Source organism: Lichenostomus cassidix, chromosome Z (genome assembly GCF_008360975.1).
Source record: "Lichenostomus cassidix isolate B80296 chromosome Z, HeHo_3.0, whole genome shotgun sequence".
NCBI lineage: Eukaryota > Metazoa > Chordata > Aves > Passeriformes > Meliphagidae > Lichenostomus > Lichenostomus cassidix.
The window spans coordinates 36,653,809-36,679,038 of record NC_139511.1 but is presented as its reverse complement, the minus strand read 5'-3'; the positions used below and the strand labels follow the sequence as shown (position 1 = coordinate 36,679,038).

The 25,230-nt window shown below is 40.1% G+C and overlaps 1 protein-coding gene across 3 annotated transcripts in view; it reads right to left on the bottom strand.

Moving 5' to 3' along the window:
* Nucleotides 1-2,492: 2,492 nt before the first annotated feature.
* Nucleotides 2,493-25,230, bottom strand: part of PTCH1 (patched 1) — a 68,200-nt gene continuing 45,462 nt past the window's right edge. For 2 of the 3 annotated variants that reach the window (XM_085043487.1, XM_085043488.1), the window contains 9 exons: nucleotides 20,915-21,057; nucleotides 18,798-18,981; nucleotides 17,029-17,309; nucleotides 15,366-15,503; nucleotides 13,282-13,424; nucleotides 10,226-10,325; nucleotides 8,630-8,884; nucleotides 7,120-7,651; nucleotides 2,493-5,659 (listed from right to left, as the gene is read on the bottom strand). In XM_085043487.1, coding sequence (XP_084899613.1) covers nucleotides 7,121-7,651; nucleotides 8,630-8,884; nucleotides 10,226-10,325; nucleotides 13,282-13,424; nucleotides 15,366-15,503; nucleotides 17,029-17,309; nucleotides 18,798-18,981; nucleotides 20,915-21,057 — 1,775 coding nt within the window. In that variant the 3' untranslated portion in view covers nucleotides 2,493-5,659; nucleotide 7,120. Of the gene's footprint in view, nucleotides 5,660-7,119; nucleotides 7,652-8,629; nucleotides 8,885-10,225; nucleotides 10,326-10,505; nucleotides 10,523-13,281; nucleotides 13,425-15,365; nucleotides 15,504-17,028; nucleotides 17,310-18,797; nucleotides 18,982-20,914; nucleotides 21,058-25,230 lie in introns of those variants that run through there. The other variant, XR_014847054.1, reaches the window with a different exon arrangement.

Here is a 25,230-nt window from a genome sequence, read left to right as displayed (position 1 = left end):
TCATTCACACACCCATACATGAAGTCTAGCCCCTCTTCAACCTAGGCAGAACCCTTCCTTGCCTGGGAAGCAGTTTCCAACCTCAAGCTTCCAATCTTCCCCCATCCCAGCTGCTGTGTCTTATGGCCTTGCTCCCCAGCAGGTTTCAGGTGTGGTGTGTTAGGCAGCTAGGGACCTGCAAAGTCGGACCCACTGTAAAGATTTGAGCTCAAAGGATGGAAAAACAGACAGAAAAGCCACATTTTTTGTGCTCCACTGAGGAAAAGTTTGTATCCACTGTGCACACATGACATCCTAATTCTAACTAACTCACTCACAGACCCAGCAACTTTTAACTGGCAGCTTGAGTAAAGCCTGGAGAAGAGCCTGTGAGGATGCTTGGATTAGCAAAACAGAGTAAAACACAAGCTGCCTTGTGTTCTGTGCATCATTAACCCCAAACACAATCTTCTCCTCTGAAGGCTGGCATTCCTTGCAGCAATGGCAAGCAGGTATAGCTGCTGTGGCAGCAGAAAAGCTAGTGACACACACAGTTATAGCTGTTAAAATGAGAGTGGAAATGTTCATAAGGAAAGCTGTGGTAGGGGTGATAGGCGGCCCAGATGACACTGCAGACAACCAAGGCAGAGATTTCTTTTGCTTGTGTAGTGTCTGTAGTGGTGAAATTAGTTCTGCAGTATCAAATAGTTTAATTTATATGTTTGCCTCTTCTTTTTTTTTTTTTCTTTTTTTTTGGGTCAAAGCAAAGTACTGCTTCAATTTTGTGCCTAATTAGCTGAAATTAATCAGGGAAAGAACTTAAACTGGGCATGTATTTTTTCAAGCCATTCAAGCTAGGTAGTGTTTTTTCCTGGCATGCACCCTGTTCTAGCAATAAGGTTCAACATGTTAGCAACAAAAAAGACAGGAATGATTAAATGGAGTTGGAAAGTAGTAATTGTTCTCATTGCTTGAAGCAGGCATTAAAAATAATTACACTTTGGCAACATTATATTCAGATATAAACAGTCAGTGTCTCAAAAGCTCATTGGGAGTAAAAGTTAACAAAAATGAAACACCTGTTCATACTACATGCTGCTGCAGTTTAGCAGCATGTAGCATTCCTGAAGCTGTTAAACACATGCATTATGCCAACAAAAATTTCGCCGCATGTTTACTTAAGGCCTGAATAAATATGGCCAATCTCTGGCAAAAATCTGATCAAGTTCTTACCTGAGCTTAATAGGACTGACAGCAAAATGATAAGAAACCTAAACATTTCAAGTAATATCATGTAAATAGCTATTATTGATGCAAAATGGAATTTTTAAAGAAAAAGTCCTGAGTGACAGAACATATTGATTTATTTGTATGGTTTCCAGCTGTGTGAATGGAGCTGCTCCCATGGATGGCTGGGACACAAAAGACAAAGTCAGTAAGTTGAGATAAAGCAAAGCCTAAGTGAGCACTATCCTCATGGGCTGTACCCACTAAAGACAAATCTGCAACCTTACTCAGCCTGGCTAATCCTGAGGTTGTGAGGGACAGTATTTTGAGTAGCAAAAACATATGTATAGAAGTTTTGCAGTTCAAGTCCTTTAACTCTGTTTTTCTCTTTTGTGGTTAAACTTCCAGAAAATGTAAGAGAAAAAATTGTATTTCTATTTCCTCTGACCATGGAAAGTAGAGGCTGAATAATAAATTATCTTAAGACATGTTTGGGCTTTTTGTTTATGAGAAATTTGAAGATTCATGTAAAAAAATCATCTAAGGGTTATAGACTAAAATAAAGGACTGCTGGTTCTGTGGCACTTTGAAGGATGCTCAGCAGAGTATCTGCACAGGAGAAATCCCACTGAGGTTTCGATGCAAATGATTTCAGGCAGATGTTGCTACTTACACCACTCACTCAGCTGCCCACTGTAGCCTCTCCTCCTTGCTCAGCAGGGCTCGTGCACAGCGCAGGGACCTGCACCCTCTCTGGCAAGTGGGAGCATGCTTCCCAGGGGGAATTTTGTCAAGAGTCTCCCTTCTTAGGGAGGGCTTTAGTTTTCAGAACACTAAATTTATTTTTTTCTTCCACAAAGTGGAAATACCAGATTGATTTTCTTATCCAGTTTAGGCAGCAATCAGAGATGGGAAAAAGACAAAGAATTGCCGACCACATCTAAGAAGAAATAACCTTATATAAAGTGCTTTAGCCAAGAGTTTGAAGTCTACACAAATTGTTTCATCCAGAGCGAGAATGAAATGCATAATCCAGTCCTAAACCTATCCCCCAACACACAACAAAGATAACAGAATCAACAGACAAGGACCAGCATGCTACCATTTAGACAGTGTAACAAATGACTCCTGCTCCAAAATGGGCAAATCTGAATATCCCAAACAATCCAAATACTGAAAGATCTCAGGATTCTTGCTCCAAGTCAGAATGATCACATGGCTACACTTGCAGAGATGACCAGAAGTAAATAAAGAAGCATTCCATAAACAAACAAATCCATAACCAGTAAGTTATAATATTTTTTTATTCATGTTAGAATTTCTATCAGTGTTTGAACATTAATATTTAGAGAGTTTGTACAATTTCCATTCAAAGCTTAAAATGAGAACCACACTAGATCACAAATGGTAACTAAACACAGTTCAGAATTGTATGAATATTCACACTCTCTTTCTCTCTTAATACTGTTAAACACTTTCTTTTCTCCAGGGGGTTTACAAGGAAAAGTGTGCACTGTAATTGTATCTCAGCAGTGTTCCAAAACATAATGGTATCATCATTACATATAAACTCTTTAAAAATATACTTCTGTCAAAAGAATTGATGACTACTATGTACACTACAAAAATAAATTTTCATATAAATAAATTATATGGCATAATTTTATCTTTGTAACTGAAATGACACAAACCCACTCCTACCAAACAGGCAGGCAATGAGACCCAGTTTGAATATTTTTTCCTTTTAACTCCTTACACTAAAAGCTACAACAAGTCCATAATGTAAATGTTATATACTCTTTCCTATTTAACATTAGTAAGCACTCTATACAAATAAAAATCCATTAAACAGTAAAAACATAACTGTAATAGTGTTTCCAATAGAAATAAAATCCCTGCATTTTGTTTGTTATAAACTGGCATGACAAATACTGTAAGAAAAACATTCTTATGATACAAAAATATAAATATCACCCATGATTAAAAAAGTTAAGAAACAAAACCAAAACAAAATAAATGTTGCCAGCCACTGAGTTCTCCCCTTGCCAATGTGACTATCGAAGAAGGTGGTCTACATTGTGCACGAAGCAGCGGACAGCTCACCCACACACAAGCATGCAGGAAGACTTGGGCAGGGGCAGGTGGCAGACACTGCAGCTTGCCCTGGGCCCCTTCCCTCCTGAGGAAGAGCAGGAAGCCAGCCAGCCTGCAGCACGGAGGCAGCAGCAGTGCCAGTGGGAGCCCTGCCAACCTCTGACACGTGAGAGCACAAGCTTGGTGGTTGAAGGCAGCTTCCAATTAGTATCATACAATTTTGTTGCAGAGTTTGTATGATCTGAGGTCACTATGCTGCTAGTGCTAAACTGGGGCTCCTCATCCTTTTGTCATCAAGAGTTTTCATGTTAGACAGTGAACTGGACCAGTAGGCAGTTGCGACATTAACCCTTGGTGTGCACTGAAACAGTAGCTTATGTATCATGGGAATGACACCAGGCTCTCACCACCTGCTCTTCGAGCGTTCACATTGGAGATCTGTAAACAAGTGCCTCATATCAAAGTGTTTTCAAGTGAGCAAAAAAAGGCATGGAAATTTGTGCATTCTAATTATCCCCATTCGTTTTGCTGGCAAGGTCTGCGGGCAAAGATAGACTCCCTGAAGCCACCGGAGAAAAACACCTTCCCATCAAAGAATTGGCCACTGCTGTTCAGGTATACATAAAGAAAAGCCCCACCACTGCTGTATTGGTTGTGTTTGGCTCTGAATACAAAATGGAACATCAACCTGCTCTAAAAAACAGCTTGGAGAAGGGCAAAAAAAAGATGAAAAAAGAAGAAAGAGACAATGAAAACTTGTGTTGCAGTATTTTAAATTAAGGTTCTTTGTTCCTAGGGTTTGTTTCCAACTGGAAAACAGATTGCAGTGTTTTTCCAGACCCTTCACCTGCAGCAATCCCCTTTTAGTTTAAAAATAATAGTACAAAAGCTAAATTAGTTTCGCAAAGAGATCCCAGTTTAGCTGTTTTAATTAAAAGTGCCAATGCAGCATGGGAAAACACAAACAATAGAGAAAAGAACTACCCAGGCCTTATGTGTCGTTACTGTCCCAGCCCACCAGAAAGCCATTTATATTTAAAAAGTGAATATACTTTTTTTTTAATCCTTCCATTTGATTTTTATCACTTACTTAAATTATTAACTCCTTCCTGCCATGAAAATAAGGTGATCAAAGATACTGCTTTCAATGCTAAGCTGTGGCTCACCATCAAACAATGAATTAATCAGCTTCTAATGCCACTCATGGTTAACAGTATCAAAATAAGGCAGATGCTCATTATATTTCTATAACCACCAGCACCTCTCAATATCCAGCACCTTTGGAAGTGAAAAAGTAACGCTTATAGTGTTTGCACTTACCTGGCACATTTTGCAAGGAAAAAAAGAAAATCAAAGCACTACACGAACAGTAATTAAGCCTCACAACATTCCTGGGAGGTAGGTAATTGTGATTATAACCATTTTACAGGATGAGAAACTGAGGCATGGGGCAGTTAAGTGACAAAATCATGTGAACCAAGTCATTATGGGTCTGGGAACTGAAACATAATTCCAAACCTGACTCCCTGTCTCTAGTATTTTAGTTGGGCCTTTGATGATGGCAGTCTATAGTTGTATACGTTGGTAAACACCAACAGAGTTTTTACTAGTGCCTACTAACAGAGAAAGCCAGACTCACATCAGCATCAGTGGGTTTGTAAGCCCACTGAGTGTTAACATACAGTAAAAGAGAAACTACAGTACACCAGGAACATACACACAAGAGTATGCATATTTCCAGATGCACACATGGACACATACAGCAAAACAAAACCTGCACATAGTTACACCTATTTAAGCCTCCCAGATTAACTTGCTTTTCTTCATATCTGCTTATTTTTAAAATTACCACGCATAGCGTGTTTGAAAGTTAACAGTAACATTTCATACTACCACAGGGTTGTGATACGCAAATTTAAAATATTTTAAACAGACACGTACCTTTAAAAAATCCTATTACATAAGCAATATTTGCATAGAATTATACAAGTAAATTATAAAATATTTAAGCAGCAGCAACTTATGCTGAAATTTAGAACTAGATTAAGCTTAGTTGTGGCACAGAGATCAATGTACAAAAAGTACAAAGCGCACACAATATTGTCCCCATTCTATTGCCCAGAGGCAAATTACTCCAGATTATACTACTTTACATCATTCTTTTGTATATTACATATGTGTACATCTTTTAAATACTTAAAAGAAATATTTAACAAAATAATACAATAGGTTACAGTAACAGTGAACTGTTGTCCTGATGCAGCATGTCCTTTTCTACAACTTCAAGCAGTTCTTCTCTTCAAGCAGTTCTGGAATACAGTTTTCCATCTTTGGCCTCTTCTTTGCTTCAGTTATTGCCCTGTACAAATACAGCGAGAAGAAAAACCAAACATTCATTAAATTTCAAGAAAAACAAACAAATCAAACTAAGCCAACTCATTTCATGATTCTTGTGGTTACAGTTAGCAGTCAGGAAATGCTGACTCTGCTTTCATCTCAGTCACTAATTTCCTGGTGAAGAAAAAATTATGCCAATTAAAAAAATGCAGGTGCTTTAATTTCAAAGTTCCCAGTTTTAGATACTTGTGACAAATTCGGTCAAAACCAATGAACAATTGAAGGATAAATATGCTACATTGAATACTGAGCTCATTTGAGAATCTAATATTACCATACACTTGAGCTGGAAAAAGCTGAGCCCAAGTATTTCATTGTTCTGTGGATCTTATTACTTGTTATACTTCTAGACTGAAAGGCTAAAGGCATTCCTGTCTATTTATGCCTTGGGGTGCTTGGAGAGACATTTTATAAATCAGAAAGTTGTTTCATTTTGATTTATGATAAAAAGTCCCATCGAAACTCTGTGTGTGTATACATGTCCATGCATGCATATGTGTAAAATATTCAAGAATCAAAATAAAATTATTTTCTCTGCACAAACCAGTGTCTGTCACTGAAAAGCTCAGACAAGCAAAGAGAAAAAACAGGAATCCACAAATAAGTAGCTATTCTAACACTTTCTTTTCCCCCCACAACTGAGGAACAGTGTAAAAATAGTGAGAAGTAGTTTTTCAGTTAAGAGCCCCAAAAATCTTTCAGTGTAAAAACTTAATGGCCAGCTCTACCCAATGCAAATCTGCAATAAACACTGCAGCTGCCCCTGGCAAGGCAGAGGTTGGCTCAGACATCTCCTCACTGGGTAGGTCTCTGAAGGCCTCCCCAAAGAGCAAGGGGATGCCCTGCTGAGCAGCAGTGCACTAGGCATGGTAGGACTTCCCACTTCTCACTCATCTTCTAGAGGGATTCAGTCCTCATTATGAACTTTAAATTCCTTCACAAACTATTTTATTCAAGAGATGGCAACTCCTGAAGTAGCCGGCAATTTTACCCTCTCCTAGGTAATATCATTTAATGTAACACTTTAGAGCATGCCTGATTCAGGGATCAGACGACAGGACGTATGCAACGGTAAATGTGGTCACACAGCTCTGAAGATACTATACATCTCTGCTTCCTTTTCCTCATCTGGTAAACTGGGATTGTGTGATGTACTTACCCATTTTGCAAGGCTCTTTGAAGCAGTTCACATCTGAAAGCACTATGACTTCTCAGTGTTGGAGGGTACTATCTTAGCCAAACTCATGTCTAGGGCCAAATGTACTTTATTTATAATTAGGAGATTTAAGGTGTTCAGTGTGATCTGTAAGTAGTGCTACCTAAAGAAAAGGTACCTCAAAGAAACTTTATTTTTCCTCTTTCCTCTGATGACACCATTGCCTGACACAAGTCAAGGCTTGCAGTTACATGGGATGGACTTACCTTACTGTGAGCTGTTGCTGGGTATCCTTTCCTCACATTCAACATCTTGCAGTTCTATAACTTCTACTTTAGAATTTCTTCTTTCACACCGCACATTAAAAGGCACATGGGGGTCCTCAAATGATGCATGGCCAGCTTCACGGTGTCCCTCGTAGGATGCAAAGCTCGCTCCCCGAGGGCTGTGGCTGTGCAGGGCAGGGTGGACAGCAACAGTGACTGAAGCTGAGGCAGTCACAGTAGTGATGGGCTGGCAGTAGGCTGCTCCGGCAGCGCCCGCAGCCCCAAACGCCAGGCTTCTCATGCTGTGGGAGCGAGCCTTGTGGCCCAGGCGGTCCCTGTTGCTGGGTCCCGAGTGCCCGTCAGTAGAAATTTCAAAAGCATCCCTGCGAGGGCGGTAAGGAGGTGGCCGTGGCCCTTCCCTCGCTTCTCGTTTGGGCTGTCTGCCCTGACGCCACGGCTGCTGCTGTGTGCTGGGCTCTGGATTGGATGGCAGCCTGGGACTCTGCTGATGCCTTGCTTCTGGCTGAACCACCTGAGAGAGACATGCAGTTACGCCTCTGACAAAGCAAACCAAACAAATACTATGCTTGCTTATATTTTATGCTCAGAATAATTGTAATAATGCTCTAACTACAAAGGTAATGTTGTGGAATCTGATAATCTGATAATTGTAAGCTTCCTACAAGCTGGTCTGTCTTTTCAAAGGGATGGGTGACAAACACTTGATCTTAACTCAACGACTAGAATCGCAGGCATTTGGAAAAGAGTCTATGCCATGCAGGGAACATACACAGGATGTTAGTAGGGCACTTTGTATAGACTGTAGGAATCTGTTTTCTGATTTCCATAAAAAGCGTGAAGCACAGCAGCTACATCAGTCAATAAACCGTGACCAACTTCAAATGTGGCTGTGCTTGTACCTATTTCTAGGCCTCTGCTGAACAAAACCAGATCCACATTGCAGCTCAGCATGCAGCATCAGCAGGGGTAGGAGACAGAGCTTTTCACTTTCCTTTGAAATTGCAATTATGCCAACCCAGTGGCAGGATGCAACATGGCCCAAGACTTGGTACAACATTTAAACTACTTTCTTCTGGCTCTAATCTTTCTCCCCAAAATGTACTGTCACAGAGAAGCATATGATAGCGATCCACAAGGAGCCATGTGAAAGAAGTTGGGATCTTGTAATCTCTCCTCCTTCTCTCTGAGAACAGTCATCAGACAGACTGAGAGCTCTCTCTTGTGGCTGGTGCCAATAGGATGTAACAGCAATTATCCATGCCAAAGCCTTTTGTACCACTGCTTTACCCCCAACTCGATTCTAAAGGAAAGAATGAGGAAAACCTTCACTCCCTGCTAATAGGTTTTGGCACAAAGTCACAAAGCACAGTCAGCCAGAAATATGAATGAGTTTTCCATGAAAATAAATAGATTTTGAAAAAATTCCGAAAAACAAAACACAGCAAAAAAACTTCTTGTCCTCCTGCTAGTCCATACCAAAGCTACTTACAGTGGATCTTGCAAAGAGAGGATTCTCAGTGGCTTCCACTATTACTTGATGGACTGGTGCCCCAGGGCCTCGCGTGGTCTCATACTGATGAAGCTCTTCACTGATGCCAGACACTGTGGTTTGAGAGCTGTACTCAGAATCAGAGGAATCCGAAGCATTATTTGCGTGCCCAGGTGGCAGTGCAAACCTCACAGTACCGGGGGGTGGCTCAGGAGACGGTGTGGGCAATCTGTTATGTCCGTTGGCTGGAGAAACCTGATAACAGCAATGCTTTCAGTTACATTCAGGTAGCTTTACCTTAGTGCTTGACACAAATGATGCTCTGCCAAGTACACCCTGCCATGCCACAACAACCTTAGCAACAGTTTTCTGATGAACATAGATACTGAACTGAAAAAATGGAACAATAAAAGGCATGATCTCCTTCTGTGGATAGGTATGTAAACAGGACTACACAGATTGTTCTGGGTTGTCTCAGGAAGTGCATATATGTGTGTATGTGCATGCACTTGCACTTGTAAATATAAAAATAAAAATAATATGTGGGCTTCCCTCCCCCTTCAGCAAGCATTAGCAGCAATTTTGTAAAATCACCTCAAATGTGTAGGTACATTGTGACTCTGTGTCTATTTCCAAAGAGAGATGGATACACACATCACAGCAATATGTATGGTAAAAACACACACATACACATTGTTTGAGTAAGTGACAGGTCATGTATACCATTAGGAATTAAGAGATTGCACATTGTTGTCAAAACTGTTTTGCTAATATTAAAAGAACCAGAACACTTCTGAAATATACCAGTGGTGTATACACACCTTGTGTTTTTTCTTGTGCACACACACTTATATATATTGACATGTGAAACATAGCACACTGATTCTACTGAAAAGGGATAAAGATAACCCCATGTAACACAGCAATTGTATTACCTACAGAGTAGGTAATGAATGACCAACAATCAAATATAAAGTTGGTATCTGTGAGTTCAGGAATCTGGACTCAGGCTTTGTACTGTAAAGTCATGAACATCTCAGAGAAGCCTTCCCTATATCAAAAATGCTACTTGAGGCAGGAAAATGCTGCAGGGAGAGGTGACTGGACAGCAGGGCCTTCTGGCAGGCCAATCATGGTTATCAAGGTGTGGTCTGTAGACCACCACTGTGTGTGTTGGTCCACACAGGCCTTCCTGGTGGTCTGCTCAGTTAAACACTTTGAGGAATGCAACAGAGCCAGTGAGGTAGGAAAGAAGAAGGTATGTGTATAAAACAAACTGTCTCTTGCAAAATATTGAGGGAAATCCTTATATTACAAACTTGTTTGCTCATACTTTTGCTAATAGTATAACTAATGCTATCAGGTTTGCTTACTGTGACCTCTAAAACAAGACTTATGAAAAAAAAGCTTTAAAAATAAGGTAGTATCAACTACACAATGAACAGCACTTTTAATAAAGATTTATAAAAAAGCCTGAGAGCAAGAAATTTATACCAAGAAAATTTAAAAAATCACTTCTAAAAACAGAGAGTGGTTGATGGGGACACTTGTGCAGACATAGTATTGTTTTTTCTGTTCACCATCAATTTTACTGACCTCAGGGTAAGGTCCAAAGAACGAGAGAAGAACAGGAAGCAGCACCAATCCATTGAGAACTCCCAGAATGGTTAGGATTGCCAAAACAGCAAAGAAGTACCTGAAGCACAGTTTAAAGGGTTTGGGGGAGAGAATACCCACAAATACTGTTAGAAACAAGGGATTACAAATTACTCTTATATATATTAAAATAATACAGATACTAAATTAACTCTAACATATCACTAACATCAAAGGAAACAATTATATCACTTTCCATATAAGATATAGGAGTTTTTACCTTTTGAATTAGAGAAGCTACATTCCACAAAGTGTTAGTTGAGAAAGAAAAGAAAAAAAATTACATTTGTTAATTTCCCAGAATCTGGAATCATGTAATGTTATTTATGAATGTGTTACACAAATACAAAAATATGGAATGTGCAGGGAACGGCTGAATGGATTGAAAGCACAAATACAATGAAAAGGGGCCCCCATTAGTGAAAACCCAGCAGAAGCAAACAAATGAAGTGAAGGGTGTAGAATTTAAACAATTTAGTCTAGAAGGAAAAGAAGCCCTCTTCTCCCAGCAGCTAATCCACTGTGAAATGCTTCTGCAACTTACAGCAGAATGTCTAATTAAATCTACAGTATATCAGGTAAGGGTTTTCCTTGCTGTTCATTAATCAAACTTAACGCCTAGAATTCTGTGAGTTCCAGTTTTACCAAATAGCTTGAATTGCAACGCTTTTACAACACAGGAACCCCCTTTCTGCAAAGAAAATGCCCATTCTATAGTAAGCTTCAGCATTGTACTGAGTAAGAGCGCTCCACAATGGCAGAGCTGCATTGCAGGCTAATCTTTTGTTGAACAATTTAGCATCTCTGAATACTCTTGTTTTGCGTCAGCCAATTCAAACATAAAGGCTAAAATACTATGGAAGAAGAGAAAAGTGCACAAATAGTTGTCCTTTCCCACCACTGAGGGCTAAGGTCTGGGATCCTTCATGAATACCAAGGTAAACCTGTCAGTAAAAGGAAAGCCTTGCTAGTTGGTATTCAGCACAGCTGGGGCTCAGACTAAACTTAAGGCTGTGTTGTAACTAATGATTTCAAGGACTCAGTCCTGGTAAATTCCTGGAGGAGAAGGCAAAGGAGAGGAACAGAGGGCAAGTTTGCTACTAATAGGTCTGCTGATTACATTGTCTAGCTGGCAACAAACTTTACCGCTTCCCTGTTTCCACATCTGATCAAATATATCAGACTCCTGTAAAACTATAAATATCCTGCTATTGTAAACATTTGAGAATTTCTGATCTGCATTAGCAAAAATCAGCAAACCAATCTACTCTACTAACATAAACCACCAGAACTTTAAACTGGGACACAGATCAACAACAGGCATTAAAAACATTTGCATCTCATCCATCTAATGTTAGAATAAACAGGGGGATTATAGCTTTGACCAGTTGGTGTATACAATGTCTGTTAATTTACTTAATCTTCCACATTGCTGGACTAATCTGTCCCTTTCCGGAAGTTTGGGATCTTCTTCGCCCACTATAACAATGCTCAGGCTCCCCATAGTTTATTTTATTTTATTTTTTAAACAAGGCAAACTAAAGTCAGATTGTGCTATAAAATGAGAAACCTATGGCCAAAAAAAGTAAAATAACGTAAGTTGAAAAGTTGAAAGGCTCATTTTATAAACTGAGAGCACATCCAATCCAAATTTGGTGTGAAGGGCTGCTACAATCTTTCATTTGCTATGACACAAAAATGCGTGCCAAAATCTCATCTGTTAAGTAGGAAAGTAGCACACCACATGTACCCCTGTAAATTTAGGTTAAATCTATCAGTAACTTTTAAGTCAAAATGTTCCAACCCTTACAAAAACAGGTCATAAAATAATAATTCTATTTCTTCAATACCAATAAAATAAAGTAAAAAATAGTGATTTCAGGGGAAAAAAATCTATTTCAGGGCATGGGAGTACCTGTATAGTAATAATCTGCAAGTGAGTTTCATGAGATCTAACTGCAAACTGTCTCCTCTTCAAATCTCTTTAATATATAAATAAAAAGCCGGATGAGATTTAGCAGTCATTCTCTCAGTTCCTGCCCCTGACATTTTGTTGTTCTTGCTGTCAAATGGATGTCAGTTAAGTCTAGTCATCCATCCAGCTTATGTCTACCTAAGTAGTTAAGCCATCTTTCAGAGCATTTTTATTTGGCCCAGTTCTACCTCATTTCCATTTTAGGGCTTGGATTATTTTTGTGTGTGTGCTGTAGTTTACCACAAAGAGCCTGTGTTACTTCTAAGATTAGCCATTTTGCAGAGCTCCACAGGTTGTTTGGAATAGAATAGGATCTGTTTCATTGCAGTTCTCAAATTCCCCTCAATGAAAAACTTGCTTTCCTCTATACTTGATGAATTCACATTCTTAATTATGTTCACAAGAAACAGCCTGCTTGTAGTTCTAAACAGAAGAGCCTTTAGGCTCTGCTGTACAAAATTTTAGTATGAAGTTCTGTGTTCATATTTATGGTTCCCCAGCTCCCAAAACAGGGCTTTCTCTCCCCCCAGCCCCCCCCTCTATTTTCCTCATTATGTAAACCCCACATAAGGATAGAGGGGAAGGCCCTGAGAGAGTCACTTGCAGCACAGCTGAATGTTTGTAGGTTCACGTGTCCTTTGCATACAAATTCTTGTGTATACAAGAAGCCTGGAGGACCCCAAGGCTAAAGGTCAGATGCAGCTAATACTGGACAATACAAGATGCTTTGAACTAATTCAAACCCAGAATTAGCAAACTTTCTAGAGAGCGATATTTTTGTGTTCTTTCGTGCTAAATGTCAGATTTTCCTGGAACAGATTTTAATGCCGGCAATGGAAACACTACCATGTCTAGCAAGTAACAAGGAGTTAATAAAACAGAAGAAAAGCAGGACCATGATGTAAGCATACTTGACACACCATGCATAGTAATAAAATGACAGATTCACTGAAGTGACTAAAAATTAAAAGCGCACTTATTTTTATTTTTGAAAGAACGTCAACACACAGAAATGCTTTACCTGACAATAAAATCAAACTCTGATCCTGCAAGCATTAACACCCCAAGCAAAGTGGACACAGCCCCATCCAGCACTGGTGCAAACATGTGTTCCAAGGCAAGGACAGCCCTATGGTTCCTGTCTCCCATGGCAGTTAAAAACGCCTGTAAAACAAGAAAGTCCATTTCCTTAGCCAGATGCATACAACCTTCCAAACAGCCTCTCTCTGAGCACACACAGTTTTTTATCAGTTAATTACTCCAAACTACAGCTTATCAAAGTTATCTCTGTAGCTGGCTAACCCTTGTGAATGCCTGACCCTGCAATCATACCGCACAGCTGCTGCTGAAGTCACACAACCAGAGCGAGCACTGATGGCAGAGTCAAACCATAGTAATAATGTTGGAAGCAATGCCTGCTTGCAACAGTAGCCTTTTGTCTCCAGCTTTGCTTATTTCCACCTGAAACGAATTCATGTCATGGTAAGAGCACTTCAGGTGTTAAAATGCAGGGCTACTCCTCTCATTCTCATGGGTCCACAACTTCCATGACTTTTTTTAACACTTTCATTTCTCTCAAAATAAATGTTCCAGAAACTTTTAGTACTTAAAAGCTCACAGTTCTATACATACAAAATTGCCTTAAGAATAGTACTGGACATGGTAGCGCCTGAGCAATAGTAGTTGAACAGTGAACAGCCTTTATCCCTCCAACTGCTTATGAGTAAGCTGTATAAAGAACACTCAAATGCTAATGTTCATTATGAAGTTTGTCTACTCTGTGTATGACTCAATGGTTTAAGAAAATAAGAACCTGGCTGATCTTCTTCCTGTGATTTGTAAGGGCTCTCTTTGGTTAATTCTCTACTGGCTATTATGATATGTGCTGAGGCAGCTATCTTCCTCCCAGCCCTGGAATTTAAGTCTCTCTTCTTTGGAACTAAAAAAAACCCAAGGTCACAACTCACAAGCAATAGCAGAGAACTGACCCACAAGTGGATTGTGAATCACTCTTAAACTCAATTAAATTCTGTATCAACAGTTCCAGCACTGCCTTTTTTGTTTATACAACACTGATTTGACAGTTTGTACGTTCCAAAGTTTTTATCTCCAGTGTCAGTGTGAGAAAACCACTATTTTCAGTTTGCTTGGCATTTTAACTCCACGCACAGGTGACTTGTTAAGTCTTGTAAATTAAATTAGTTTCTTTCCCTCTAGAAACAACTGGTTTGTGCTTTTTTATTCCAGTTTTCCTGTTTTAAATCTGCAACAGTAAGAAGCTGTCATTTCTTTTTCCCTCTTCTACACCATTAATTTCTAACACTTCCCAAACTATTCCAAGCCCTAGCAAACTCATCTGCCTCCAAAAGTCCAACTGCTCATAGCAGCAGGGGAAAAAAGGTTGTCATCACTTGAGGGATCCAATTGCTCCTCTTTAACCTTACCCTACCTCCACTGTGGTTTTTCTTAAAATAATTCCTTTCATTTAGGGTTATTTTATGTGCCCAAACTCTGTACATCATCTAAACCAGTAGAGAAACAGTAGAAAAATATTTTCCTAAAGACTGCGTGTTTGTGACCACTATTATTAGCTGATGGCTTCTGAAAAGAAGGTGCAGATTTTACAAAGGGAGCATTAATTCAAACATGTTCACATTCTAGAGGTCCAGAAATACTGAATAATATGATATCTGATTATGAAAATCTCCTCTGAAGAATTCTCTTTTGCAAGATAGAGAGTCTCCATGCCAGAGGGAACAAAAAGCTGTGTAACACTGAAGCAAAACCAGTGAGGCTTCAGACAAGGATCATAAGAGCCTGGACTGAAGCAAGGTGATTTAACACGTCTCTTTTCTCTATATAATTACATCCATCAGACAGCCAGGTATCAATGTATCCTCTCTTGTCTCCTGGGAGACTGACTCAATAGTTAGGAACTACCTCATCAAGATCAACTCTGTTCCCCGAGACAAACAGAAAGGCACACAAAACTGTGACCATTTTCCTTCTCGGAATCATGTCACTGACAGGAGACTATAAGGATTTGCGATCTGAACATTGCCACCATTTTAAAACGTTTTTAAAACGTTTCTTGATTTTACGTACCAAAGCAACGTGAACAGTGAATTCCACGCCAATGCCGACAGAAGCAATCAGGATAACCACAGGCACTGCACTCAGCTTTATTCCGATTAGACCCATCATGCCAAACAGCTCCACAGTCATCAGAGCCAGCACCACCACCTAGATGATTTCAAACACCTGTTAGTGACTTCTTATACTGCAGACAATGAAGAGAAAGACATTTCAAAATAACATGGTTACCATAAGACATATTCCTCAAAGCCATCCTATATTCCCAAAGACCAGCTGCTTTCACTTGTTTCATTGTTCTCAATGGCAGTGAATGCTGAAGAGCAGTCTACATTACCCCCTAAGAACCAGTTAACAGATGAAGCACCAGTTTTGTATTGGTTACAATCTATCAGTGACCTGAAAAAAGATTTTTTCCTCCTTATCACAGATGCTCTCAACAGGTACATTTTTCTTTTTCACCTGCCTTTCAGACAATCCACCCAGAAAAATTATCTTTTGACTACCTGTATTTGAACTCTCTTTTGTAGAACTGCAAATGTAAGTGAGGGTGTCTAAAACCCAGAAGAAAGTGAATGACATAATCAGCTGATGAGTCTCAAGTTACAGAGGGACTCTGAGCTTTTAAGATACTTGGGGGGATTGACATGGACAAAGTGAACAGTTAAATATTAGAGGAAGTTTTTATTTTTCATTCATCTACTTGTAAAAAAAAAACTGAGGAAAAGGGAGAGGAGGACATCGGGAGAATCAACTTTAAAAGTAGCTAAAGCCAAGAAGGAAAAAAAAAAAAAATAGACACACTTATAAAAGCAATGGTCAACTCTGAAAATAAACACCTTTTCCAAAGAAAAAAAAGTATGCACTACAGTAAATGATTTTATAAGCTAATGAATCAAGCATAATAACATAAATTGCTTGATTAAGTGCTACGAAAAATATTCTAGACTAAACATTTACTTTTTAACATACCTGTCATATAAATGTACATTACAAAAACTAGTAACTGTTTTATGCTTTTCTACTTTTGGCGTTTTATAAACCATACGATAGTTTATAGAATTTAAACATAGGAACATCATCATTCAATTTAACTTGAATGTTTACTGAGAGGCTTATGGTTCCTTGCAGAAAGCGTGGAGGAGTATTCTTTGCAGTTCACAATTTTATACTCTTTCTCCTCAATAGCTCAGTTACAGTCTTTCCACAGTGCATACTGTACAACATAAGCATTTTAGTTTTTTCCAGAAAGAACGCATTCAGAAATCACTGGGAAAATTTACAGGGAAGCTAGTCATAAGCAACTGCCTTGAAAAATAACTATGTGTGACAAAAGAGGAGAAGGAATATCGAATTAGAAATTACTTTAATAAAGCTATTAATTTTCCTCTCTGTCTTTATTTCTTATGTTAGTGTGCATCTGAGCAAGGGTAAAAGTTTATGTACCTTTCTAAGAAACCTTTAAACCTGCAAAAAAGGTGGCCAGAAGATTAAGGTTATTAAGGTTTGTACCTTTAGCATGAACCCTACCCCCTCAAGTTGAATAAATACATAATGAATGATGCAATATACATACTCCACCAGAGGCCCAGACATAAACAAAACCTTCCCGACTACAGCAAGAGCTATGCTGAAAGGAATTTGACTTCAACAAAGACCCTTATAATAAACTTACAATGATCCCAGCTGTCCAGGGGTTTAGGAGGAAGAGGGCACACACCAGAAACGTGCAAGCTAAAACCACACTAATGGATAAGAGGAGCCAGTGACGAAGTCCAATGTACTGTTCCCAGAACAGAAACGGGTATCCATTCGGGTAGCTGGAGATCCCCAGGCTCGTGTAGTTATTACAGATAGCTCTCACTTTCTCAATAGCCTCCACAAAGTCAGAAGTTTCACGCAATCCATTGAGGTAGAAAGGAAACTGAGCGTATTCAATGGGCTCAGCTGCTGGAACTAGGAAAATGATAGTGTTAAAATGTGCGTTTAGGAAGAAGATAATATACAGAGACCAGGGTTAGCAAAACATTTTATTCTCCACAGCAAAATGCACAGAATGTGGCAAATCTAAATTTTACTTGTTTGGCATCAGTGGCATTTTAAAAAGTCTCCAAGAAATAGAAACTGGAAGCAGTATGTGAGAGTACTCTATTTTATCATGCAGTGCAATGGGATGAACACAGCCTACATCAAGATCCCAAACAATTATGTATAATTTTAACAGATATCTTTTGATACATGTACTTAATCCTGATCAGTGCTCTAGTGCTTTTTACTGAATACCTGGTCAAAAATCCCTAACTGCAACATAAAGTAGACTACCACATCATTTAAGCATTTTATCCAAAAGCTCCTCTTTTACACGGTGCAGTTTCTTCAAAATCAAAGGTCATTTTTCTGAGATTAACTGAGGTCCATGGACCTCAGGCTTGATCAGGTTGGTTGCTTTTTAAGATTTCCATATATTTTGAAAGTCAGATTCAGAAATCCATGTTCTGTTACTGATGGAAATTTCTGGGGGAAAAAAAAATCTAACAGAAAAGTAATAGTCTACTGAGGAATTACATGTCTTTTTATCCTTTAAAGTTTGACAAACCAACACTCTCTACACTTCTTTTTGAGTGTAATGCAAGGTCTACTCTCTGACTAGGAAAAAAAAAGGCTTCTACAAGAAGCATTTGGTTACTGCCATTGTGTGTTCCAGACCCTGCAGGTTCATTCAGTTGACTTGCTTAACATGATTTGCCCTATTATAATCTCAACTATAAATTTTCATTAAGACAAGACTTGGCTGACTGCCACAAAGCTCTAGGGTTTGGATACACTGAAGCATGGTTATCCAACCACATTTCCAAGTGCACCAGTTGTCCCCTATATGCCCTCTCCCCCTGCCCTACTGGTGTCCAGCTAGCAATCCTCCCAATAAACTGAAAGCTGAAGCAAAGCAAAGCCAGCTGGTATTGGTGCCAGGAAAACAGTGAATGGTATGAAGTGGGACTTCCTCCCTAATTAAGTAGGTCTTTTACTATATCAGTGCAGTAGCTTAGTGTATGGGTTACCTTGGTAAAAATGTCTTAGGTATTAAGAATTGATAGAATTTCAGTAAGGAAGTTTCAGAGTAACTTAGGCAGGAATTGCACGCAACCTCCTTGTTTCTCACACAGACAGAACTATCAGGTAATGCTAAAACAAGCAATGCTTACTATAAATTTTTAGAGCTTTAAACTGTTCTATAAGTCATTATTCAACATGATAAAACCCTGCAGTGGTGTCACAGTCACAAAGGTGCTTGGATCTCCTATGACTACAGTGTAAGACAATGCATTGTCCTGCTTATGCTTCTGAGCCCTGTGCGGCACCAACCAAGTGGAGTTACTGGTGCCTGAAGGAAGGAGTGAGGGCACTGATGTAAACTGTAGGGCATTAAGATGAAATGCTACTTACTTCTCAGCCGTGTTTCTGGCATGTAGTCTGCTTTGTCATGGACCCACTCCGGGCGGTGCGGGCGGATGTTGGCTTGCGAGGCTGCATAGGCCACAGGATCGTTGCTAACCCAGGCTGTCAGGTAGATGTAGAAAGCATTTGGATTAATGATTCCATCTGCATCCACCAGACGCTGTTTAGTCAACTGCAAAATGGAAAAAAATTAGAAGCCTTTCAGAATGAGTTTTGCTTTCAGGGCTCTTGCCAACAAAACGGCCTGGAGATGCAATGCACATGGGAGAGTAAAAGCAAGAGAGCATAAATTTTCACTTGAAGGGACTTATCAGTAAACTATTGTTTGACAAGAAAAACAAAATCTAAAAAAATGCAGTGTTAGTAGTTATTTATAAATTAGTACTCATATAATATTTATAATAACCACTAAATCAGCAGATGGTTCCAGAATAGACTGAACCAATTAAATCCAAATTCTGAAAGACTGCAGCCAAGAATGAAAAACAACCAAGTTGGAGAAACATATTTAAAGACACGGAAAGAAAACCTGGCAAGAGTCCCTACACATGTCTGTGTGCAGTTAACCTCTGTTGTTAACACTGAAGGAAATGCCACCCAGTAAATGGAGGAGAGCTATAAAAATAAAACAACATCTGTATAAATTTTGCTAACACTTGCCTCCTATGACCTATGTATTCAGAAAATGCCCAGCGTCAAAAAAGCAGACGAGTGGCCTGTGTTATGTGGGTCACTGTGGGCAAATGCATCTGTGGGGTAAACAGCAGTGGTACACTTCCAGGGTTCTGTTAGCCAAATCCTGCACAGCTAGAGTTCTGACAGAGGACTCCATGGGTGAAAAGTATTACTGGGGTTTTTTGTTTTGTTTATTTAAAATTCTGGCTCAGCTCCAGTTCCAGGTCTTTTTAATGAAATGAAAAACAACAGTGACAGCAGTTAAAAAAAAAAAAGTTGGATTCCAAGGATCTGGATTCAATTAGTCCACAGGATATGCAACAACTGTATGTCTTCAAGCTGTCTCTGGAACTGCACAGTACAGCGCTCAACCCCTGTGGGTGCACCACACTTTTCTCCCTCCCAGGCACAGGAAATTATATCAGCAGCTACAGTCCAATTGCATTTGTTCCACAGCGTACCTGGTACACTCTGCTAAACAAAATCTCACTGAAGGTTTTCTCTTAAACTCCCTTTCTTTGCCTAATTCATAGCTGAAGCTTCATTCAGACCTGACAGCATGTTGCATGTTGCTATACAGCACTATGTTTCACACACTACAGTAACTTTGAACAATGTACCCCGTAAATCTGTCACTTTTAATGCCAGAAAGAAAAAAGAAAGACAATAAGCAGAACTGCCGAGAAGCTCATTAGAAACACTGTTTTTCTGCCTGGAAGCACAGCGAGTCAATGATGACTCTCAGAGAAGAGAAGGTACATTATTGCAGAATTTCTTCTTCAAGGTCTGAAGACTAATTTTAGTGCAAGGAGTAATTTCAAATGTATTTCCACCTACAAATGGCTACAGCAAATGCAGTCATATGCTGTGGTAAACTCAGGCATATTTGATTTAGGCAGCTCTAACAACTGCTATTTGTAGTTCTACAGCAGTTTAGATGTATTTAGTGCTGGCAGTACAAGAATATGATACTGCATGTAATCATTTCAGTCACCTTCTTCTATAATTCATCAATATATTTTTTAAATATTCTGCTTTGCACAAATCAGTAGAACAAACCAAATAATTGCAAATGTCTGGCACAGGACCAAACTCCATATACCTATGGGTGCAGAGAAGCATTTTCCACACTAAATTCCATGGAAACTGAGCATGCCTAGCAAAGGAGAACAAAATGCACACCAACCAGTAACCATCAAGGACTGGCATTCCCCATGTTGATTTGAACACTTTGCAACATAGGCCATACTGCAGCTAACAAGCGGCTTCAGCAAAGTCACTAAGGCCATACAAGAAGGGCTTAATTCAGGCATTCAGCTCCTTGAGTTGGAAAAAAGAAACTATGACCTTTGTAGTCTTTGTACCTCCTCCTACTCCTGGTGACTTATGTTTTGGTGTGTAAACCAGCACGGACTCAGTTGATACACTACCTGGCTGATGTCAATGGGCTTTGCCTGGTTGCCTGTTTGCACCAAGAGTTTGTAAGCCAAAACAGCATCGTCGGAACCATTTTTATAGTTGTTGTAAGTGATCTTCCCAGTTTCCCAGTCACTGTCAAATGCATCCTGAAGTCCTGAAGAGTTAAGGGAGGCAAAGGGGAAGACAGAACAAGCAGGTAAATAATCACTCTTGCAAATTTGAGAAGGAGAAAGAATAATGATGCTTTTTCACAGCCAAATCAAGATGGAAATTACTGACCTGGTCCTTCCTAAATTTGGGGCTCCACACTGTCAGTGTGTGGGAAGTGTCAGTTGCATGTCCAGTATTTCACCCAAAGAAAGCCAGGGGAAGCATAAAAATGAAAGGGAAAAGCCCCAACAGTCTTCCCAGGCTGCACAGACCAGCAAAGCTGAGCTAGCAAACTGCACATGCATTGTGCACTGGCGTAAATGGCTTCCCCTCAAGGGAAATTGAAGATCCTCTCCAAGTGGAATGCTTAGAGAAGTGTATGGGAAAGAGTTAATCTTGTCTAGAACAGAAAAGGGCTGAGATCAACCCTCGTCCAACTTCACCACCTTACAACCAGGGGAGGCATTTAATCTGTTTCCTAAAAGGGAAACATTCTCCATACTCCCCTCTGCCTCACCAAAACCCTGGCTGAGTGCACTGAGCCACAGAGGAGGACACACACCGCTCTCATTAACTGTTTTGGGCTACTGCAGAGCACTGGGGCAATGGCTTCTACACTATAACCAGAAATTCCACTACAAGGGGGGAGAAAAACACACTCAGACTTTCAACTTCAAACAGCAACTCAGCTGCTCCTCAAGCACAGCGTGAGTGAACACGATTTTGTCAATTTGTTCCATCTGTTCAACTTGTGCAGCTAATACAAGTCATGGGATCTGCTGCCAGCACATGTAAAGATCACAGCCAACACCTATTCACTCTCAACTGTTATTTTCCTCCTTGCCACCCTTCAAGGGGGAGGGAATACCTCACAGCAGAAATTTGGATCAGATTTAGTACAGGAAGCCACAGCCCAGTACAAGGAGGCTCTGTGCAAGCAGATGACAAACCGCATGTCCAGGGAAGGGAAGAAAACGGCCGGGGGAGTGGTGGTGGAGGAAATCATTGACCCACCTCACAGCTGGACTGAGGAGTTGTAATGAAAACCATCACTGCACACTGGATAGGTTAGCTACAGCTGTACTGAGATAAGAGCACTGGAAGAGAAAATGCTCCCGGCCGACACTGCCTCTGGGACAGAGTACCTGTTCGTATTTACAAACTCATCCCCTCTTTCTTATAAAACTGCCTCCCATGTTGTCTCACTAAATCATGTCAAGTCATGTGAAGCCAAAAGGCTAAGAACCAAATGATGAAAGAAGTCTGCCAGATCTCTGCAAGCAGTCCTCTAGCACTGGCCCAGAAGGAGGACAGTTTGCCATCAGGTTTTCTGGCATCACCAAAGGCTCCCTTTAAAAAAAGTACAGTGTGCTGGCACAGCAGAGAGGGGAAACATTGGTTAGGAAATGCAAAAATACCAATCCATCCCTTCTGTGCCAAGTCCAGTTCCATGTCAGTTTCTCACAAAGTGGCCAGGTGAGATTATTTGGGTTATCATATTAGTAACAAGAAACACAATGACTTTGGGAAATTAGGAGGAGGCTGTCAAAAAAGCACATGGAAAAGAAGGAGATGACCTAAGAACGGTGCAACTTTCAGTAAAAGTGTCTCCCTTCCGCAGGAGGAGCACACAAACTGCAATGATAGACAGCATGACAGGGCAAAGCTTTCAGATAAACATCCCACCCCTGTCAGGGGGCACCACAGACACAATAACAAATAAATCCATTAGCATGTGACATTACCAATTTTCAGTTGCAAAAAAGGGCATACACTTTTATCATTTCTGCAACAGGTGAAAATTCAGCTCTCTCATGTCTCCCCTGCTCCCCCATTCTCACAAGTTTGGTCATCCTTCAAACCCTGCTCCCTTTTACATCTTTATTCTTCAGCCAGCTTAACCGCTTTACTCTTTGGGTCATTTCATTACTCACCTTGCTGAAAGTCTACTGAAAGAATATCAAGAAACCACTGTCAGCTGTACTTAATTTCTGAAGAAACTCAAATTTTCAATAATTAAAACTTGCCATTACACGTTGAAATTAGTAGTAGAGTTTGATGCTTTCAAACCAAACATGCTCATACCAATTATTTTAAAAGATGTTTTATCTGTTATAAATTGGATCAATTATATGTTTCTGGGCAGAAAAAGAAAAGCATCTTGATGACATCTTTCTGCAGAAAAGTTATAGAAATAAAAGGAATTTTTTAAATCTTATATATGGGATTTTTTCACATCAGCAGTCACTTTTGCATAGTGCTTCAGAAGAAAGTGACAACATCCTAAATTATGTGAGATGTGGACGTGGGGATGAGGAAGGAATTCCTACTGACTCATGTGAGCAGCTGCCACCATGAAACACCAGATAATATTTCCATTTGCAAAAGCAAGCCTAATTAGAAGCCATCAGGGAATCCAAACTACCTCATTTTACATTCGGTCACTAATAAAATCAGTGTTAACATTTGCAGCTCAAATGAATGATTAGTGCTATCTTTTCTTCGGTTGCATTTTCAGTAACAGAAAATGTGGTATAATATGACACTAGAAAGCAAAATACAAGTGATCTCTGAAAAGAGACATGCATGAGACAGAAGGCACACTCCACTGCTGTTAAATGAGGAAGACTGTACAGCTAAACCAAGGATGCCTTCTTGATAAAAAATGGTTTTGCTCACATGTTGTTGCATCCTTCATTCTGCTGGACAAATGTGTGCGTGTCAGAAGGCTATCTTGAGCCATTAACCTCTGGCACTGAATTCACAGTCAAGTCAGCAGGAATTAGCCATGCACTTCAAGGCTGTTCCTACTTCGACTATCCAGCCCTTCAAGCACACAAAAATATGCCAGTAGAACTGTTCCACCTCACAGAGGATTCTCCCTGAACCCAGCCTAAACCTGTACCTTGTTTGTAAATTCTACCTTCATCTTCCCTTCCCTTGAATCCTCCAGCACCAGCCACAGTTGGTAACAATCAGGTGTTATTCTGCATACTAGTCTGGACCTTCAAATAATTCTCCAACTATGACAAGTCTAGCTTCACCCTGTAACATCAATGCCCTGTACCACTTGAAAACATAACTTCTTTTTATTGATGCATCTCAATATCCTCCTTTACAGCTCTGTGAATGCAGTATCACACTCCATGAAGCCAACCCTGCAATTTTACAAAGCAGCAAGGTTGTATCAATTGTGGCCCTCATGGAAAAGGTGGTGAGGAGAGGTAAGGATACAGACCTAAACACTAATCTATAATCATAATGATTAATTCTAAAGCGGTGTGTGATTAACAGGCCAATCAATATGCCTTCCATCACAGGGCTGGCATGCCCACACAGACCACAGCAAGTCACCACTGCTTCCTGGAGTCTCCCTGGCCACTCTACTACAACATTTGAGATCCATGTAGCCTGTCAGTACACCCTAGCTACCAGGAATACACATAGCTCCTCTAGTGGAAAAAAAGCACAGGATGAATAAGGATGGGCAAGTTAATGTGGACTGAAGGGAAAAGTAACTCTGTACTGAACTAAGTACAGAACAGGAACAAGACTATGAGAAGAGTATGTCTGGAAAGATGACACACGAGCACGGACATGCAGCATGAGAAGGGAACATGCTGGCCCCTGGCCACACAAACAGTCCTTAGCACAAGAGGGACACAAAGGATTACAACAAGGACAGGGAGGCACCTAAAGGGGAAGAGGTTTGGGAAAGTACGTGGTGCACCTGATAGAGGGGCACTGGCAATGAGAGCACCCCTGGGAGTAACACCAAGTGGACTAGCCTCCAGCACCTCACTTGGAGCAGCCTGCAAGGCAGTGGATCCAAGGGCACCTCCTCCCGACTTTATCTTTGGCAGACTGCGCTGAGGTTGAGCACTAATAAAGCTTCCTGAACATGATCTCAGATTTCCATCTCCCTCACGGGGGAGGGGGAAAAGTGGAAGGGGGGGACACCAGACACACTTTTACCTACTGTTTTGGAACAGCAGCAAAAAATAACCACAAAAGAAACAAAGTAAACAGCAGAGGTTTAAGAGAATTTGGAAAAGCATGTAGAAGGATGATTGCTTGGAATTCTAGAAAGTCTAGTAAGGTTCCAATCCAGCAAACATCTAAGCTATGCTGAATTTTCTTCCTGCCAGTAATGCCTTCCCTTACAGCTCAATGTGCT